General features: G+C 46.5%; 1 protein-coding gene across 4 annotated transcripts in view; it reads right to left on the reverse strand.

Moving 5' to 3' along the window:
* TRAM2 (translocation associated membrane protein 2) overlaps window positions 1–21666 on the reverse strand; it is a 78763-nt gene that overhangs the window by 21607 nt on the left and 35490 nt on the right. For 2 of the 4 annotated variants that reach the window (XM_059178247.1, XM_059178249.1), the window contains exon 2: window positions 15592–15655. In XM_059178247.1, coding sequence (XP_059034230.1) covers window positions 15592–15655 — 64 coding nt within the window. Of the gene's footprint in view, window positions 1–5857; window positions 5946–8247; window positions 8318–15591; window positions 15656–21666 lie in introns of those variants that run through there. The other 2 variants (XM_059178248.1, XM_059178250.1) reach the window with 2 other exon arrangements.

Genomic DNA, 21666 nt, shown 5'->3' on the forward strand with positions numbered 1-21666 from the left:
GAGAAAAACAATTAACAGATGATCTCACTCATATGTGGAATTTAAGAAAGAAAACAGATGAGGAGGAGAGAAAGAAATAAGCCATAAGAGACTCCTAACTACAGAGGACAATCTGACGGCTGATGGAGGGATGTGGGTGGGGGGATGGGCTAGACGAGGGGGGTGGTGAGTGGTTAGGAGGGTGCATGTTGTGATGAGAAGTGGGTGTTGTATGTAAATGCAGAATCACTGACTTTTACTTCAGAAACCAGCACGGCACTGTGTATTCACTAAAATTTAAATTTTAAAAAATTTCTCAGTAAAAGAAAAAAATATCCACTTTCCTTTCTACCTTACTAAAAGACAGTTAAAACTGGAATACACACTAGCTGACAGGTAGCCTCGAGGTCAGGGGCGCTAGAGGGGAGTGTGGTCATGGGAAGCCACACAGCGTATATCCCCCGGGGGGTGATGAAGGAGTGGGGAAGGTGCTCCTCAGAGACCGTGCCAGGGTAGAGGGGCAGCCCAGTGGGGCTGGATTCCCGATATTCCAGAAGCAAAGAGAAAAATTTTTACGTGAAATCATCTGATTTAAAAATATTGGGGACTAATTCAAAATTTAAAAAAACACTTCATGGGCCAACACCAGACTGGCCAAAGTAAATAGATCTGCATGCCAACTCTGACCACGGGCCAGCAGTAGGGAGCCTCAAGCCTCCATGACCCCTAACACCCTTCCTCCCACGCACCCCCATGGAGTATGTCAAAATGCCCTTCTGCAGGAATGGGCCCAGCTTTGGAAGAAAGCACCTTCCAACTATAGATGCATTCGTCCCCGCCCACCAAACACGGCATTTGCTTGGCTTATCTCTGGTCACGGTTTAAAGAGAGATCTAGAGTCGTCCATAACGAGCCCCTTGGCTGTTCTGACCACCTCTGTCAGCAGCTGTCCCTTGACGGGAGTAACGTTCTAATGGACATCCTGTTTTGCTTCCTATGACTAAGAGATACATTCCTGTTTCCTTTGGTGTCACCTGTAAGCAGCTTCTCCTGTCTGCCCTGCGTGTTCTCATGTCATCCGGATACTCCCATGCGGTCTCGCACGTCCTCCTGTGTCTTGAGCTGGTGGGTGGCCGCCTGGAGCCATCCCATCCACCTTCCAGATCCTTAGAATCCAGGCATCTGCCAAGAAAACTTGCGACACTGGGTGAAAATCTCCCTGTTCAGAGAGCCTCACTGCACACTCTGGCTGTCTTCTGGTTCCCGGCGCCTTTCCCAACACCTGCACATCCAGGCTGACAAAATTCACTTACTGTAGGTTTCTAGGCTTATGGCCAATTCTGTTTCCAAATTATTTTGAAGTTCTAAAAGAAGAACTTAGGGGCGCTTAGGTGGTTCAGTTGGTTAAGCACCTGTCTTCAGCTCGGGTCACGATCCCAGGGTCCTGGGATCGAGTCCTGCATCAGGCTCCCTACTCACTGGGGAGTCTGCTTCTCCTTCTTCCTCTGCCACTTTTCCTGTTCGTGCTCTCTCTCTGGCATGCTGTCTCTCAAATAAGTCTTAAAAAAATAATAATCGAGCTTTAAAAAGAATAAAAAGGAGGAGAACTTAGATATGAAAAAAAAAAAAAAAAGGCACCATAAGCAAAATCAAGAGGCAAATGATTACCTAGAGGGAAAATAATTCAGACCATAAATGAAGGGCTAATCTTGTTAACATGTAAAGCACTCCCAGCACTTGAGGATAAAAAGCTCAAAACTGTAACAGAAAAACGGGCAAGGATAGGAACGGACAATTCACAGAGAAAAGAGAGATGGCCCTTATGCATTTAAAAAGATGCTCAACCCTACACAGAAGAGAAATGCAAATTAAAACTACAGTGAGCTACACCATTTCATACCTATCAGATTGGCAAAAATCCAAAGCTTGACAATATACTCAGGCTCTCTTTCACACACAGCTGATGAGAATGCAAAACGGACCCCCTCTTTGGAAAGGCAATTTGGCAATTTTGATCGTGATTACAAGTGCATCAGCCCTTTGATGTGGCAACTCCACTTCTGGGAATTTATCTTATAGTAACACCTGCCATGTTCAAAATGACATGTGTACAAGGTTATGCACCACAGCACTGTTTTTAACAATAAACTGATGGCAGCAGTCCAAGTGGCTTCCATCTGCTGGGGCCTGGTGACACAGATCACAGTTCTCATGCGCTGGGGTTGCTCAAAGCGGGAATGCACACTGGCAGTCCCAGCATCAGCTGGGCGATTGCTGGTACAGATCGACCCCAGGCCTGTGGGATCAGAAACTCTGGGGACGGCCCCAGACTTCATGTTTAATGGTATCTCCAGGTGATTCTGATGCATATACTAAATTTAAGCAGCACCAACATAAACAATGGGGCTATTTTTAAAAATGAGAGACCAAGATCAAAAACAGGGGAAACTAATCAGATTTAGAGAGCAGAATTATGGTTGCTCTGGGAGGGGGGACCGGCTAGGATGAGGCTGGGCGCTCTGTACCTTGATCTGAGTGATGGCGGCATGGGTGTGCACCTGTGTACCAATTCACCGAGCCAGGGCCTCATGGAGTGCGTGTGCTATACCTCAGGATGGTTTGTGAGAAAAATGATGACGTGCTCTATGTGTTGCCATGGAAGGATATACAGGATCGATTACTTAGTGGGGGGAAAGCAAGGTACAGAACACGCAGTACTCTACCAGTCGAGGAGAAAGAGAAAACAAACGTGTTATTTGTGTGTGCAGGTTGTGATCCCAGGGTCCTGGGATGGAGCCCCGTATCAGACTCTCTGCTCGGCGGGGAGCCTGCTTCCTCCTCTCTCTCTGCCTGCCTCTCTGCTTACTTGTGATCTCTGTCTGTCAAATAAATAAATAAAATCTTTAAAAAATAATAGTTAAGGGGCGCCTGGGTGGCTCAGTGGGTTAAGCCTCTGCCTTCGGCTCAGGTCATGATCTCAGGGTCCTGGGATCGAGTCCCGCATCGGGCTCTCTGCTCAGCAGGGAGCCTGCTTCCCTCTCTCTCTCTCTCTCTACCTGCCTCTCCATCTACTTGTGATTTCTCTCTGTCAAATAAATAAATAAAATCTTTAAAAAATAATAATAATACTAGTTAAATAAATACATGTGCAAATTCTTTCACTTTGTACAAATAAAAGTAGGAGGTGTTGTCTTTCCCACCTTACTGCTTTATTTTATTTTATTTTTTTTATTTTATTTTATTTTTTTTTTTTACCACAGAGACCCAGACTAGATGGAGAGACCCGAAGCTCATCTCTGGAACCCATCATGCGACCAGGGTCTCCCTGCTCGCACTCATCCCCCCAGACAAGGAGGATCAGGCCATCTACCTTACACCATCAAAGGCAGAAGGACGAGATAAAGGACTTACAAACCGTGAAGGGCTACACAAACAGACAGGATCATTATGACGCTTCTACCAGAATCCGAAGGTAAAAGAACAACCATCACCATGCACTACACACAGGAAGTACTCCCATTAGGGTGCTTATTTAGGATCCAGACTACGAACAACCATCTATTTACTGAGCACACGCTTTGCGCCAGGCATGGTAGTGAACACATCTTGTAAGTGGCATCAGTCACCTCTCCCAGGAAGCCCATGCATTTTGCCCATTTTGCCCACCTGGCAACTGAAGTGTGAGGCCAACAGCTAGTGAGGGGTGAGCCAAGCCCCCAAGCATGCGGCCAGTGACAGGGGCCAAGGCCTCTTGGCCTTCTGCCTCCCTTCAAATCCTACAGATGGTGCATCTGTTAAACCCCGAAGGCCTGCCTTCTCCTCGAGGTGCCAGGAGGTGAATGGGGTGGAGGACAGGCGTGGGGCATGGAGCCTCAAAGGGCAGCATGCTGACCATACTCCTGCTCTGTTGGCCAGGCTGCCAGGCCACGCACTCACTGGCCTCCAGACCCGGAAGCTCTGGCCGGGGACATCAGAGCTACAAGCATCACCGAGGCACTCATGCACTCGGCTGTTAGGAGTTGAATGTGGCTTCTTCCTCCCCATCCCCCCAAAATGATTAAGTTGAAGTCCTGACCTCCACCACCTCAGAACATGACTTCATGGGGACACGGGGTCCTTACAGAGGTCATCAAGTTAAAAATGAGATTAATGTGAGTGAGCTCTAATCCAACTTTACTGGTATCCTTACAAAAAGGGGAAAGTGGAAATACAGACACACACATGGGCAAGGCGGCCATTTATCTATACACTGAGGAGAGAGGCCTGGAATAGGCTTTCAAAAAGGAATAGGAAGGAATAGGCCTTCAACCTTCAAATGAACCAAGTTGCCAACACCCTGATCTTGGCACTTCTAGCCTCCAAAACTGTAATACAATGAATTCCTGTTACTGAAGCCACTGGGTCTGTGGTCCTTTGTCACAGCAGCCCTAGCAAAAAATACGGGCCCTTATATAATCCTTCCTCACACACACAAACGCCCCTCCATCCAGGTAACTAAAGATCAAGCTGGGGAATCGTCAAGGTTACCATTTTAACTCCAAGTTACAGGATTTGGGATAGATTTTCACCAGTTTTCTAGTAAAATAGATAAGAAAAGGATACTTTCATGAAAGGGCCTAACTCTGGAACTGTTTTCTTGAAGTACCATTCCTTTTTACAAGGCTGTAAACCCCATACCTCATGGCTGCCAGGAAGAAATACAGCAATGATTCCGAGGCGCCAAGCACACACTCAGCACCCCTGCAGATCGAAGCCGTGAGGCTTCGATCTACAATCCACCTGTGCAGACAACAAACAGCACGTCTACATGCAGGCAAGTGTGAGCTTATAAAAAAATAAATAAAAATAAAAATTCACTGAGAGCCACAAAGGAAAAATAACTCTTCAAGGATCATGTGCAAAAAAAAAAAAAAGAAAGAAAAAGAAAAATCTAGAATCACAGTTTTTCCTCTTCCCCCTGGATAAAGATAACAATGTCAACAAGTCCACTGTTAAACAAAAACTATTTCAGTAAGGGACGCCTGGGTGGCTCAGTTGGTTAAGCAGCTGCCTTTGGCTCAGGTCATGATCCCAGCGTCCTGGGATCGAGTCCCACATGGGGCTCCTTGCTCAGCAGGGAGCCTGCTTCTCCCTCTGCCTCTGCCTGCCATTCTGTCTGCCTGTGCTCGCTCTCTCCCCCTCTCTCTCTGATAAATAAATAAAATCTTTAAAAAAAAAATAAAATTAAAAAAAAACTATTTCAGTAAGAACTGAATAAGAAAACAATTACCCAAGCTAGACAGAAGACAATATTGGATCAGGAAAGACGGGAATGTGAAGAAGCAAAATGTGGGATGGGGTCTGGGTCAGATGATGTGTGGGAGGGAAGGAAAAGAGCAAAAAAACTCGCCAGAGGAGACAAGAGAATGGCAGACGCAGCAGGTCAAGGACGCCATTGCTCGACTTCTGGCTGGTGAACCTCAGCCACAGGCACTCAGGGTTCCACTCACTTAAACCTCTAAAACTGCACACTGAAGGGGAGGAGTCCTCTGGGCCGTAACAGGGACCTGGAGAAAATCAGGTCTAGGCTGAAGGGGTCACTGGAGGCTTTGATGTGTTCAGTCGTGAAAATTCACTGAGCCAACCACTTACGGTTTGCCGGCTTCTCTACACAATTGTTAGGCTTCAATAATCGGTGCCCTGCTCTGAAGGTGTCCCCGCTTCCAGCTCCAAATTCACTTGCTGGAGTCCTAACCCGATGAGAGGTGTTACAGGTAGGGGCCCTGGGAGTACTTAGGTCATGAGGTGAAGCCTTTGTGGGGCTGGGCCCTTACAAGGGAACCCCCGGCGCTCCCAGGACCCTCCACCCTGACAGCACTCCTGGAAGGGGGGGCCTCACCTGACCGTGCTCCCATCTCAGACTTCCAGCCTCCTGACCGGTGAGAAAGAAGTTTCTGTTGTTTATAAGCCACCCAGTCTGTGGGATTCTGTTTGAGCAGACCAAACAGAGGAAGGCAGTAAGTTTAATAACAAGTTTCATTCAGTTTACTTGGCGGGGGGGGGGGGGGGGGGTTGGAAATCAAGTTCAGGGCTGGCTATAAGTCCTGGTCAGAGACTCCCCATCTTTTTCAGAAGGTTGACCAGTAAGGCCAGGGACACTGGGGAATGTGGGTTCTTTTCTTACTTATACAAACAGGACTGTAGGGCCAAAGGGAATCTTGGGGGCTGTTTGACCTGAGGGGCCAGGACAGAGCCAGGTCTCTGCCTCCCTGGTGGTTCTCCCCACCTCTCCCCACGGCCCCACCTCACAAACCCAGCCTTCCCCGGCTTCCCTGGGCCCGGGTGCTGCACGCAGTGGAAACAGCCCAGCCTGGGGTGGGTCCCTGGGAAGGGACCTGTGTGTGTCTCAGCCCCCTCCAAGGTGGGTAGCTTGCTCCATCATCAAGCAAGACTGTCTCCAGAGCCACTGCTGCCCACCTGTCTCTTCCCTTTTGTCCCCCACAAGCTTATCTGACAAACAGGGGCTCAGTCGGCTATGTGATGCCAGTCTTTCAAGCAGGAGACAAGGGTAATTCCCGCCAGGCAGCACAGGGAACAAAAACACGCCCTGAGCCCTGGACAAAGGCGTTCCGCTGAAAGAGGCCTGAAAACCATCTGTCTGTTGGGAGTTTACAGGGTGGTGTGTCTCGTCCTACCAGGGACTGTGGGAACAACAGCCGAGCGCTGGTGGGGCTAGTCCCTGGCCTTCACATTCCCAGCTGCAAAATGCCACCAGCTGCTTGGGGCGATAAAGCCACCATTGACGACCACGAGAGCCTGGGATGTGTCCTTGTCACCTTCAAGGACTACAAAACAAACCCTTCTCCTGAAGAGCTCCCGCCCCCACCCAGCCTTGTTAATCAAGGGGAGCAGCAACAGGTGGGCTCGGGAATGCACAGCGACCACCACCTCCACCCACACAGACCACCACCTCCACTCACACACAGCCTTACAAACACAGCCATGACTTCTTGGGAGCTACCACACAGCTTGAACCCAAAGCTACCCCGTGGTACTCCTCACCTCCCTCCACCCGCTCCCCCCATACCAAAGTGTTCTAGAACAACCAAAACTGGGAGAGCAGAGAAAAATGCAAACGAGTTCAGGGCTGAGTGTGTCCACAAGTGCAGGGTCATGTGAAAGCCTGCCTGGTGCTTTTTATGAAGGACACTGAGAACAGCACTTCTCAGTCTTCACAGGAATCACCTGTGGATCTCCTTAAATAGCAAGAGCTGGGGGCACCTGAGTGGCTCAGTGGGTTCACTGGCTGACCCTTGGTTTCCACTCACATCATGATCTCATCCGGCTCCACGCTCGGCCAGTCCATTTCAGATTCTCTCTCTCCCTCAGCCCACCCCCTGCTCGAGAGCACGCATACTCTTTCTCTCTCTCTCAAACAAATAAATACATGTTTTTTGTTGTTTTTTTTGTTTTGTTTTGTTTTTAAAACAAGATCTGACGCAGTAGTTGCATGGTGGGGCCTGGGAGACTGCATGTCTAGTGAGTTCCCAGACAATGTGAACAGTGTGGGGCTGAGGACAATCTGAGGGGCAAGCCCTTGAGAGGACTCTCAGGGCTTCTTGTATTCAGGAAACACATGGGCTTGAGACCAGGACCACAGCTCTCAGTTTTGCAGAAGGTTGGAGACAACAAATGTTAAGCAGTGCTCCCGAGACCACTGAGCCAATGAGCGGCACAACCCAAAACAACCTCATAAATGTTAAGCCCAGCTGGGGTCACCTGTTCTAGGACAGAAGAAAAGCCAGCGACCTTGAGTCACTGGGTGAATTAATGGCACAATGCAAAACAACCTTGTAAATGCTCGACCTTGTAAAAACCCATCTGGTGTCACCAGCTCTGGATTGGAAGGGTCTGTGTAAAGAATCTTTTTCTGAGCTTTTACGTTCTATTTCTGGCCATAACACTGACACTCTGTGATATTTTCAACAGGAAGAAGACTTGGAGTCTAATGGTAAGACCAGAAACCGGGCATTTTATTCCTTGCCAGAGCTGGACAGGGTGTGTGGTTGCCAGATAAAACCCAAGGCGACTGGGGCACCCGGGTCAGTTAAGTGCCCAACTCTGGGTCTCAGCCTGGGTCCTGCCCAGAGTGGAGCCTACTCAGGAAAAAAAAAAAAAAAAAAAGCCAGTTAAATTTCAGATTGATAAAGAATAATTTTCTAGTATAATTATGTAGCACGTATAATCTGGGATATACTCATAGGAAAAGAGAAAACAAAAAATACTCACTGTGTATCTGAAATTCCAAATTTAACTGGCAGTCCTGGATTTCTGTTTGCTAAGTCTGGCGACCCTAACAGGATAGCAAAATGGGAATAAGGACAGTAGGGATTTGGTAATATGGAACACTTCCTGCTTCACGGCTGTTGACTGTAAAGAAAAACACAAGGATGCTGGCATGGTAGGCATTCCATCAGGAGGCGCACAGCTTATTACTATAACAATAATGCCCATTTCTCTGACTGGGGCTTAATCTGCTTAGCCAGCTCGTTATAATGGGACAAAATCATACGCTTAGGGCTGGTATTATGAGTTGAATTGCATCCCTGCAAATTCATCTGTTGAAGTCCTAACCCCTGCCACTTCAGAACATGCCCTTATTTAGAAACAGAATCGTAGCAGATGCCGTGAGTAAAGACGAGGTCACAGACTGGGGTACAGTGGGCCCCTAACCTAATGTAACTGATGTTTTTATAAAAAGAGAAAACGTGGACGTGGAGACTGAATGCACACAGTGCAAATCTCATATGAAGAGAGGCGTTTTCTGCTGCCACAAGCCAAGGAACCAGAAGCCAGGACGGAGGGCTGGGACCAACCCTGCCCCAGAGCCTGCAGAGGGAGCATGGCCCTGCTGATGCCTTGACCTTGGACTTCTTGCCGCCAGAACTGTGAGACAATGAATCTCTCTTGGTAAGCCACTCAGTTTGTGGCACTTTTGTGACCTTAGCCTATAAACCGATACAGGGAGCTGGGAGAAGGGAAGAGAGACGAGCAGAGGCGAGAAACTCATCAACATTACCTTTAGTTATTGTCTGCAGAACTTGACAACCTCAGCCGAGGAAAGACACAGGGAGTCAGAAATGGCAGACTGTTTTTTAATGAACACAGTCACTGCTCTACTAAAATTCAAATTTAAATGTCAAACCGAGGGCTGCCTGGTTGGCTCAGTCAGTTAAGCATCTGCCTTGGGCTCGGGGTCCTGGGGTCGAGCCTCGCAACAGGCTCCTTGCTCAACAGGGAGCCTGCTTCTCCCTCTCCCTCTGGCCCCTGCTCCTAGTCTCTCTTTCTCTATGTTTCTTTCTATCTCAAATAAACAAATAAAATCTTTAAAATAAATAAATGACAAACTGAAAAATAAGTAAATAAATGCTGAACAGAGCAAAGTTACACAAAATTTAAAGAAACCTTAGAAATCAGAATTTACCCAGGTTATACTAAAAGGGTATGTTCCCAAGCACCCTCGGCCTCAAAGAGATTTGGGAGGAGGGTTCTAAAAATCGCAACCTCAACAGACCCATTATTGTGAACTGCTGTTTTCCCTGGAGGAGTTTGCTTTCCTCCTGTACTTACAAACCAAACATGACCATACAGAGCTGCCGTGTAAGGAGGCCCCACACAAAATGAAGCTGGCTGTTCTGATTTCATTGCCACTCTTCGTTATTTGCTTGTCATATTTCAAATAGCCCCAGGTGGCAAGATTTAAACAAGAGATACTACTGAACAATACTTCATCTTCTCTTCCTAGAGTGACTGAAACCTCCTCGTCTCAGTATGGATTATAAGGTACCTTCACCTTTACCAAGGCCTTGTTCTGGCCTGGAAGGGGATGCCAGGAGCAGAATTCAATAACCGCACCCTAGAAAAATGCCAAACCCAGCTGGCCCCGTCACACTGGCCTTCGTTCAGGCACTAGAATGTGCCAAGATATTTATTTCTCACTTGAGGCCTTCACACATGCTAATCCCTGTGCCTGGAATGTTCTTTCTTCTGCCTGGACTCCCCCTCCCCCCCACTGCCCCAACACAACTTGTCACACAAACTCAGCCCGAATGTCAGCTTCTTGGCAACATCTTCTGTCCTTACTTTTTTTTATCTTTATCACACATACGTTTTATTCCCTTCACCACCCCAATCACAACCACAATTTTTTTATTGTTTACTCATTTATTATCTATCCCGCCCTAATAAACGGTGAGCTCTAGGAGTCAGAAATCAGACATGTTTTGTGCACAAAAAAAAAAACCTGATCTACATATTGGAAGAGAGAGCCCAGAAATAAACCTATGCTTCTATGGTCAATGAATCTATGAGAAAGGAGGCAAGAATACACAATGGGGGAAAGACAGTCTCTTCAATAAATAGTGTTGGGAAAACTGGAGAGCCACATGCAAAAGAAAGAAACTGGACCACTTTCTGACATCACGCACACAAATAAACTCAAAATGGATTAAAGACCTAAATGTGGGACCTGAAACTATAAAAATCCAAGAAGAGAACAAAGGCAGTAATTTCTCTGATATCAGCTACAGCAACATTTTTCTAGAAATGTCTCCTAAGGGAAACAAAAGCAAAAGCAAACGCTTGGGACTACAGAAAAAAAAAAAAAAAAAAAAAAAAAAAGCTCTGCACACCCAAGGAAATAGTCCACAAAACAAAAAGGCAACCTACAGAATGGGAAAAGATACTTGCAAATGATCTATCTGGTAAGGGGCTAATATCTAACATATGTAAAGAACTCCTACAACTCCATGCCAAAAAAACAAATAATCTAATTGAAAATGCATAGTCAACCTGAACAGATATGTTTCCAAAGAAGACATACAGATGGCCAACAGACAGGTGGAAAGTAACTCAACATCACTCATCATCAGGGAAATGCAAACCAGTACAACAAGAATACCTCACACTTGTCAGAATGGCTAGACTCAGACAGAAAACTAACAGGTGTTGGTGAGGATGTGGAGAACAGGGAACCCACATGCACTGCCAGTGGGAATGTAAATTGGTCCAACCACTGTGGAAAACAGCATGGAGTTTCCTCAAAAAATTAAAAATAGAAATGCCATAGACCCAATAATTCTACTACTGGATATTTACCCAAAGAAAGAGAAAACACTCATTCAAAAAGACAAGATGTGTCCTTTTGTTTACTATAGCATTATTTATAGTTGCTGAGACATGGAAGCAACCAAAGTGTTCATCCATGAATAAGGAAGATGTGGTGCATGTGTGCTTGTGTGTGTGTCTATACAAACACAGAATATATAGAGAGAACAGAATATTACACAGCCATAAAAAAGGATGAGATCCTGCCATATACAACAACAAGGATGGATCTAGAAGGTACTAGATTAAGTGATATAAATCAGAGAAAGACAATACCATATGAGTTCACTTATATGTAGAATCTAAAAAAACAAAGGAAATGAATAAACAAAAAGCAGAATCAAGGGCTCTTAGGTAGCTCAATCAGTTAAACGTCTTGACTCCGGATCTCAGCTCAGGTCTTGATTTCCAGGTTGTAAGTTCAAGCCCCGTGTTGGGCTCCACACTAGGCAAGGAGCCTACTTTAAAAAAAAAGGGGGGGGGGGAGAAGAAGATGAGGAAGAAAGAAAAAAAGAAAAAAAAAAAAAAAAGCAGAATCAGTCCTATAAATACAGAGAACAGACTGTATTGTTCTCTGATGGTTGCCAGAAGGGAGAAGGGAAGAGGATGGGCAAAATGGGGGGGAGGAGTAGGGAAGATCTAGGCTTCTAGTTACGGAATGAGTAAGTCCCAGGAATGAAAAGCATAGCATAAGGAATATAGTCAGAGATATTGTAACAACATTGAATGGTGACAGACTATAGCTAGACTTGTGGTGAGCCCAGCAAAATGTATAAACTTGTCTATTCACTAACTTGTACACCTGAAACTAATATAACATTGTATGTCAGTTCTATCCAAATAAAAAAATTGAAAATGAAAATTAAAAACTTTATGTCACTTTACTCTTCTTGCTTCTTCACGGTTTCTGAGAACTCGGAATTCTTACCGCTTTGTTCATCGATTGTTTTTTAATAAAAATTCCAGATTGTTTTTTAATAAAAATTTTTTAAAAATTTCTTAAAAAAAGAGAAAGAAATCAGAAATGTTTTATAAATTACTTAACCCCCAGGACTTGCAGTCAAGGAGGCACATACACATTTGTCTGGATTGATTGATTAATTCATTAATTATTTAAAACAAACAAATGAGGGGTGCCTGGGTGCCTCAGTTAGTTAAGTGTCTGACTCTTGATTCCAGGCTCAGGTCTTGATTCCATCAAGACTCTTGATTCCATCTCACGGTCCTGGGATTGAGTTCCGTGTCAGGCTTCAGGCTCAGCTGGGAGTCTGCTTGAGGATTCTCTCTCTCCCCCTCTCCCTCTGCCCCTCCCCCTGCCATTTTCTCTCACTCTCTTAAGTAAATAAATAAATCTTTAAAACAAAGCAATAAGGGGCACCTGGGTGGCTCAGTGGGTTAAGCCATTGCCTTCGGCTCAGGTCCTGGGATCGAGTCCTGCATCGGGCTCTCTGCTCGGTGGGGAGCCGGCTTCCCTCTCTCTCTCTCTCTGCCTGCCTCTCTGTCTACTTGTAATCTCTCTCTGTCAAATAAATAAATAAAATCTTAAAAAAAATAAAAACAAAGCAATAAAATAAATGAGAGCATGATATGATCAATGGTGGCATACCTCCAAATCCTGGCGGGAAGCACTTCATGCTCAGAGGTTCCAGGTTCAGCCCTGGAGCCAGAAGTCTACCTTCTCATCCCAGTGGGAGACAGGTTCTTTTAGGGTATCACTTGCCTGCTAATTTCTCTGGGAATGTTTCAAACTCAAAAATCAACTCTCTGCTTGTGATCTGGCTTTACACACACAGGCATATCTCATTTTATGGCCCTTTGCAGACACTGCTTTTTTTTTTTTTTAAACACATCGAAGGGTTAATGTGTTTAACCCTGTGTCAAGCAAGTGTGTTGGTGCCATTTTCCCAACAGCATTTGCTCACTTGCCTCTGTGTCACATTTTGGTAACTCTAAAACTATTTCAAAGGCTTTTGTTATTATTATGTTTGCGGCAATCATCTGTGATCAGAGATTATAACTCCCTGAAGGCTCAGATGGTGGCTAGCATTTGTTATCAAGAAACTACTTTTTACTTAAGGTGCGTACTCTGCTTTCTAGACTTCATGCTACTGCACACTTAACAGGCTACAGGAGAGTGTAGACACAGCTTTTATATGCACGGGGAAACCAAAACATTCACCTGATTTGCTTTACGGCACTATTCATTTTACAACGGTGGTCTGGAACCGAACCCACAGTATCTCCGAGGCCCTTCCTACAATAAAAGCATGCTCTGGTCACCCGCGCATCAGCTCCTGGAGTCCTCAGGATCATGCTTTTTCATGCTAAATTAATAAAGCAGTGTTGGGTTATGATCTGCCATTCCATATAAATGGACTTCAGGGAGAAATGCAATGAAAATACCAATACAACATCTGATAGCTGGATCTCTTTATAAATTAATACACTGGCATTCTAACACTAAAAAAAGAAAAGGCCTGTCTATTTTAAATTTGAAAAACAAACAAACAAACAAACAAAACCAACCCTAAAAACTTAGGACTTATGGGTCACAAGAATTAGATGACAGAGGGTATTCTGACAATGCATATATATATATAAATGCATATATATATAAAACCTTTAAAATGTACCTAGTACTTGACCCTGAAATTCCAGTAATAGGAATGTATCCTGAAAAATAATCATAAATGCACATTAAAATTTAGTCCCAAGGATGTTTATAGTAGCAGTGTTTAAAACAGAAGCTGGAAACTTAAATATCCAATAACACGGGATTGAACAGATAATCTGTAGTAATCCCTATTAAGAAATACTCTGCAGTTTTTCAAAATATTTTACTGAACAGAATAATAATTAATGGCATGGGAAGAAGGCTCATCATCTACTAAAAGCAAAAATAGTGGGTTATGAATCAATAGTCAACTGTGGTGGTTAACTGGGTGATGGTGTCCTGTGTGATTTTTATCTTCCTATGTTTATCTACATTTTATAAATTTCCTCAGAGTGTCACATGTCACATACATGTATTTTGAAAAACGTTTCTATACAAAAGTAAATTTCAACCAGTCACAAAAGGACAAATACTATATGATTCCACCTAAATAAACTACCTCGAGTCATCAAATTTCATAGTGGCAGGAAGTAGCAAGGAAGTTGTCGGAAGCTGAAGGGCAGGGGGTGGGGTGAGGAGCTACTGCTTAATGAGTCCGGAGCGTCAGTGGAGCGTCAGTGTTGCGAGACAGAGAGTTCTGGAGATGGACGGTGGTGACGGTTGCACAATGTGAATGTGCTTAACGCCCCTGGACTTACACTTAGAAAGGGTTATAAAACGATGGTAAATTGTGTGTTATGGGTGTTTTATCACAACTTTCTTAAAAAACAGGGAAAAAAGGGGACGCCTGGGTGGCTCAGACTCTAGATCTGACTCTAGATTTCAGCTCCGGTCACGACCTTTGGGCCCTGGGATGGAGACCCGAGTTGTTGGGCTCCACTCAGCAGGAGCTGAGCTGCTGCTTGAATTCTCTCTCCTTCTCCCTCCCTCTGCCCCTCCCCCTGCTCATGCTCCAGGGCTCTCTCTCGCTCACTCTCCTTCTTGCTCTCTCCCTCTCTCAAGTAAATCTTTAAAAAAGGGGAGAAAAGCTAAATGCTTTTTTAAGTTAGTAAATCATATGGACCACTGGATCTAGAGGCAACCGAGGTACTAGGATTTTCAGGAGACAGGAATAGCTCGTGTAACACTGTGTTCTGACTTTACTTCAATTTTAATAAAAGAGCTGAGGGACAGGAGCAGAGAAGGCGTAATCGGACCTCAGACCACACGGCACCGAGTGCGACAACCCTCCCTGCCTGCCAGGGCCGGAGTGCGCCAGGGACGAGGAAGCATTGGCCTTGCTTCCTTACCATCTGCACTGGCCATGGGGCTCCTGTCTCTCCTTTCCTGAGCATGGAGTTCTCCTCCTCTCTCTCTAGTGCCCCACAGCTTGACTCTCAAATAAGGGAATGGATCGGGCTGCCCCAAAGCCCAGTTTCCCCGAGTCTACATCCTCTGGAGGCCATGGGGTAAGGGACTGCCCCCAGAATCCTTCAGCGAGTCACTGGGAGAGTCAGACAAAGAAGAGATTCTCCTCCTGAAGACAAGATGATTCCCCTCTGTACCAATGAAGAAAGAACTAGATTCAGCAAACAGAAATTCCTCCAGTATTCACCAAGAGGCTGCCCAGCACTCTGCTACTGGAAGAGGGGTGCAGTGCCCGGTTCCTGATGGTGGGACCTGAGGGGCCTGAGAGGGCAGAGGCGTGGGCCGAGGGCTGCACGTGGCTTGAGGCTGTCTCTTAGCAGAGCTAGGATGTGGGAGGCTGAGCTTTAACAGCTAAGAAGACCGTGCATGTACACAGAACAGTAAGCTTTCCAAGGCCTTCTGAGTTCACGGGGCCAGGGCAAGATGGGGACTCGTGCTTTTCTTACCTGCTGTAGGCACGCTAACGTTATACTGAGGTAAAATAAATAGGAAGGCAGTCTTGGCGGTGACCTGTAAAAGAAAGGAAAAATGTTCCAATTCAGCTTCTTGGCCATGTCGAAAGAAACAAGGGGATCCTGCTACCAGCCCCCAGGGTCCTTTCTGTTTGCATCTCAGACCTGAAGGCCTGTCCTATCACAAAAGGTAGAACTGGTTGTTTGTTTGTTTGTTTCCCTGTGTTTCTTGACTGTTCCGCCTCCCAGTGCCTGTACTAAAAACAAACAGAACAACAACAGGGGGCGTTGGGCAGTATCTAGGCTTATACTTGCTGCAGATAAAACCACACGCTGAGAGCTCGGAGGCTAAGCGCACAGACCCGCCTGCCATCCATTCAAGTATTGAGTAAGTCAGTCCTAGGCACGGGCGCTGTGGAAGACAGGAACAGGTAGAAAATGACTCCGACTTCAAGAAGTTTCCATGGAGCTGAGGTGTCCCCAGCATGCTGGTTAACCACATGCTGGCCAGCAGCCCCAGAAGTCGACACCCGAGCTTTAGAAAGCGAGAACTGCAACTGCGAAGTTCACATCCACTGTGCCGGGGGGCCCGGGGCAAGACGGAACACCCCACGCAGCTGGTTGTTTATTTCGAAAGCTGCCTCGAAAATCTCACTTGGGCTGTGCCTGGTTTAGCCTGCCACCTGGCTGTTACCTGCCAAATCAGTACTCGAGCAACTCCGTCTGAAGGAAGAGCGGACCGAACGCGGGGATTCAAAGCTTGGACTTACGGATCGAAATGGACTACCTGGGTTCACATGCAGCCTCTGCCATGAGCGAGGGGTGTGAACTTGCACCCTGAGCCTCAGTCTCCTTGTCCACAAAATCAGGGACATCCGTGGTCCTCCAGCTGCTCTGGGTGGCACTGGCCCAGCTGCTAGTGCGGTTTCAGGCTCCCCAGATGTTTCCGATGTGCAGCTGGGGCTCAGAAGCACCACCCACACTGTTCCGAAGCGGGGGAGGACGCCCCTGGGTACACCTCAGCAATGACTGACTGCTTCTCCTCTAAACAAAAAGGTCTGAAGCCTGTACTGTGGGGGTGGGGGAGCACACTGGGCACAGCAAAAAGCAGCGTGGAACTGAGTGAGTGACACATTGCAGGCCACTCTCCCGTCACCAAGCCCCATGTCTCTGCAGCCAGGTGTCCTTTGCTCTTTGTCCACAGCAATGCCTGAGGCTTCGCATGTGTTTGTGCTGTTGTCTGGGACGTGCTCAGTCATGCTCGCAGGGAAAAAGTCAAATGAGACTAGGGATAAGAAGGCGTTTTGGAAAACACAAAGCCCTATCCGAACGCACAGGTTTTCCCCCGCCTCCACCCCAAAAGCTTCCTACTGTGGTCCACCAAGACCTTTTTCAGGGGGCTCCCAACCACCCTTCTCGTCCAACTGCCTGTGTTTCTTTAGAACAGATGGACACGGTTTCTGCCAAAATGTGCTACTCACTACTTCCTTTTGGGGGTTTTAGTCCCTCGCACTTTGTATCCTACTTCTTTACACTCCCCCCTCCGACACACACACACACAGACACCCACCACCAAATCCTATTGATCAGAATCTGATTTATCCATCATAACCCAGCTCACCTGCAGCCCCTCCGTGAAGCCTTCCCTAACTGCTCACGGAGTCCAAGGACACCTTCTACTGGAGGCACCTTGCACTGTGGCCCCCACACCACCCTCTCTGTCTCCTCCTCTTATTTCTCCTCACGTGCCACTCCCTGCACACAGGGACTAACCCAGACGCACACGGGAAGGGCTCAGGAACCACTCCATGGGCAAGACGGAGAATGGAAAGCTGAGTCTGGGCTGGCTTGCTTCACTCAGCTGTTCTGTTCCCACTCTTTCACGAGAGCTGCCCCACTGCCATCACTCTGGCCGTCCTCTCTGTCACTGCGCTTATCACCCCCAGGATCCTTCTTGACACCTTCTGGGTGCTAACCCACCACATGCCATCATGCCATCATGAAGCCCCTCCCCCACCACCACTGTAGGAATGGAGGGTCCCCTCCTGAGCTCCACTCCCGTTGGGCATCCTTGACCCAAATGCCTGACTCTGTACTGTCTGCCATGACTCCTCTGAGGGTAAGCCTTGTCTTCTCAGGCTGACAGCCCTGCGAGAGAAGACATGGGAGCCAGAGGAAGTGGGAGGAGGGAAGAGAGAGAAGGAAGGCAGACAAGAAGAAAGTATTGACCAACCACTGCACGTGTTCTAGGCACAAATCTCCATTCAGTTTCATCCGGGAAACATACCCATCTTGTAAGTTTGTGGGATAGAGTGGGCCTCCACTGGGCCTCCAGTGAGCTTTTGGCTGACCAGCATTCCCCGCTTCCTGAAGGCACCAGCATTTCCTGGGGAAACACCTCTCCCCAGCTGTATGTGCGTGTGTATTTGTGTCCATGCATGTGTGTGTTTGGGTGGGGGGGCAGTCACTCTGGTGACCAGCTTCCTCCTGGAAGGTTGACAGGGCCACACTCTCCCCCCAGGACAGAAGACCAGTCAATCAGACACTTTATCCTGGACTCTGTATTTGGGGCAGGAATGGAGGAATGGGCTGGTCAGTGCCGTGTGCCTACCCAGATGCTTCCTCTGCAGTTCCCACAGCCCTGCCCTGGAGCACCCCAGAGCCACATCAATGGTGCGAACCCCCAGAGAGCCTCCTTAAGTTGGCCAGAGTCCATTTCTGTGATATAGTATAGTTCCATTAGTAGAGTCTTGGTGTTCAACTCCAGCTGGCACATTCAAATCCCTGGGAAGCTTTTAAAATCTCTATGCCTGGGTGACCACTAGCCCACCAAATCTGACCCTCTGGGGCACCGGCCCAGAGCTCTCCCATGGGCAGCCAAGTCTGTAAGCCACTCGGGCAGAGACTAGCCCTCACCATCTTCTTGGGGCAAGCCCGGCAGGCCAGTCTCTGTCTTGGAACTTGTCCTGTGCCCTTCACAGAATTTAATTAATTTATGTCTTAAGTACATTTTTATTTTAATTTCTAAAGAAATACATACACTGAAAGCACTGAACAATTCAGGAATACATAAGAACCTCACATCCCCTCTGCGTTCTTTGCTTTCTTCCCTTCAGCAGCCCATATTGACGTCTCCCTCCACACGTCTGACGCCAGCTCTCTGAGAGCTCTTCCTACGCATGTGTCCATTCGGGATTCATTTCATTTTATTTCTGACATTATGACTTGAGCTGTGTTTATGTAACTTGTCCCAAGGGATAAAAGAGTGAAAAAAATGCGAAAGGAGCTACACCTTATAAGTAACATTTAAATCACATTTTTAGCTCTGTCAGCGAAACAGTTACTGCAGGATCCTATAGGCCAAAATACAAATCTCAACATATATCAAAGTATGTCAATACAGTTAGCTACGTGGAAAACATTAGGTCAACTTCCGTTGACTTGTGTCAACATACAAACACCTGGGAATATAATAAAAACTTCCTGACACATCCTAGCATTTTCATTAGATTTTCCACAGATTCACCAATATTGGATACCAAAAAGCTCAGCTAAATAAGACAGGATCGGATGGTGTATATAAATGTATATAAATCCACTACTCTAACTCCTGAAAGAATCCTCCCACTTTTTTTTCTTGAGGAAGACAGACATTTGGTGTACGGGCTCTACCTGTGTTCTTTCCCTAGCCCTGACAGCCACATCTTGTTGTTCACATTAGTTCTGTTCAATGAAGTCACTGGACACTGGGTTAGTGGAAATACATGGGAATACATGGTCTCTGGCCACATTTCCATCAACCCATCAATATACAACCTTGCTTATGTGTGGTTTTGTTTAGAGATGCTGTAATTAGGGGCACCTGGGTGGCTCAGTCATTAAACGTCTGCCTTTGGCTCAGGTCATGGTCCCAGGGTCCTAGGATTGAGCTCTGCATGGGGCTCTCTGCTCAGCGGGAAGCCTGCTTCCTACTCTCCCGCTCCCCCTGCTTGTGTTCCCTCTCTCGCTGTGTGTCTCTCTCTGTCAAATAAATAAATAAAATCTTAAAAAAAATAAAGATGTTCTATTTAATATATACAGCTGAAGAGTGAACACTGAACCCACGTGCAACAGCACCACAATTCACGCCTACAGAGGTTGATCTAACACAAGTATGTTCTCGGTGGGGCATACCGGAGCCTCCTCATGCTTATCAACGATAGACAGCACTTGTGCACCCAGGCTGAGAACCATTTTAAACAGCAAAATCAGCAACAAAACACATGAAAATGCAAAAAAAAAAAAAAAAATGCGGCATAAAATAGACCACAAAAAAGACACTTGCTTACAACAGGAGGGCTGAAACTAGAAGGCAAGCCATCGTCTTGCTTGACTTCAGCTGGGAACGTGCTCGTGGGGGTGACTCAAAGTTTCCACTGCGGTGTGCATGTCCACAAATGACTACAGAATCGCCCAGTGCTGACTGCAGAGTCACAGATAAATTTTAGGGAGTAGGTGCATCGGTAGACACGAAATGTGTGAAGGGTGAGGATCGACTGTGTTGGGACAGACCTGACTGCCAGCTGCACAAGGACCAAGATATTTTCCTTTGCAACACCTTTCTGAAGTATAATTTGCACACTATAAAATTTACCCATTGTAGTGTACTTCATGGGGTTTATCTTTACTTCCTTTTAAATTCTCCCTCTACTGCAAGAGAAGTACGAGGGAAGTGGGGGTCTTACTTGTCTCGGTTAGCTTCGATCCATAGCCTGAAGTAGGGTCTAGGACACAACCAGCGCTTAGTAAGTGCCTGTTAAATGAATACAGCGACTCAACAGGGGAACCAGGATTGTGCCTGTCATCTGCCCCCATTAACGCTCGGGTCATGTCCTTTCTCCTCCCCCATCCCTGGGTCCCGGGTGCTGGGCCTGTCATAGGGTATCTTGTAAATACCTACTTGATGAACTAACACTGCAAGCAGCTGTAATAGTAACCACAGATGAATGCTTAACAAATGTTTTCTGAACATGAGTCTCACAGAATAGGATCTAGGATTCTGATTAAGGCAAAAACACCAAATTCCAGTATTTTTCCATCCCCAAGCCCCAGGCAGCAGCAGGAGAAACCATTCTGGGCCATACACCTTCTCCGTCGGCAGCTGCGCTTGCTTCCACTTTACTACGTCTCAGCCAGCTGATGTCAGTTTCCTAGCTTTACAGACAAAGAAGATCAACGTGCGGCCCCGACACACACAGTGGCCTCCTGACACCTCACAGCTTTATAAGCAGAAAAGGCACGTTCAGTTTGACTCTTAAAAAATGTGTCCCCAAAACAGATTTAGGATATACACAGTACAGCACATAAAACAGAATGGCAGCATGAAAGAGAAGGAGAGGACCAAAAACTATCTACTAGAGGCAAAGAGGAGGAAGAAGGAAAGAAGCTGATCCACAAAAATGCAGTCCAGGAATTCCTTCTCCTTGGCTGAGGGCAGCCAGAAATTCGGCTCAATGCTCTCCTGAAGCCCTCTGAAAGGGGAAGGAGTGATCTGCTCCTTCATTCACCATGTTCACTAATTTAAAAAACAAGACTACTCCAAAGAAGCAGTTCTATTTCTCCAGCATAAAAACTACTCTCTGTGCTTAAAAGGTCTCTGTGCAAAGGAGGTCCTTTGGCACCTCCAAAACCTCCCTCCATAACCCTCTGCCAACCTCAGAGCAAGGACAGAGCAATGACCAAGTTCCCCTCCCGCAAGTTCTCGTTGGGTTCACAGCACGCAGGGCTGAGAAACAGGAGCCTATTAAAGATGTCATTCCAATTATTTCCCATCTCTCTATGGCTGTTTATAGGAAACATTATGGGGTTTAATAGCATTTTAAATCCCAGGCTCAGTGGGTGAAAGGTTAAAAGTGAAAATGTGCTAAGATGCTAATGCAAAGGGAGAACACTAAATTATGTAGGAGGGGCCATATCTCCCTCCCTCCCTCCCTTCTCTCTCTCTCTCTCTCTCACACACACACACACACACACACACACACACAGAGCTTCATTGAACTTTTTCACTCAGAGCATCCAGCACATGACTAT

The sequence above is a fragment of the Mustela lutreola genome, chromosome 6 (genome assembly GCF_030435805.1).
Source record: "Mustela lutreola isolate mMusLut2 chromosome 6, mMusLut2.pri, whole genome shotgun sequence".
Taxonomy (NCBI): Eukaryota; Metazoa; Chordata; class Mammalia; order Carnivora; family Mustelidae; genus Mustela; species Mustela lutreola.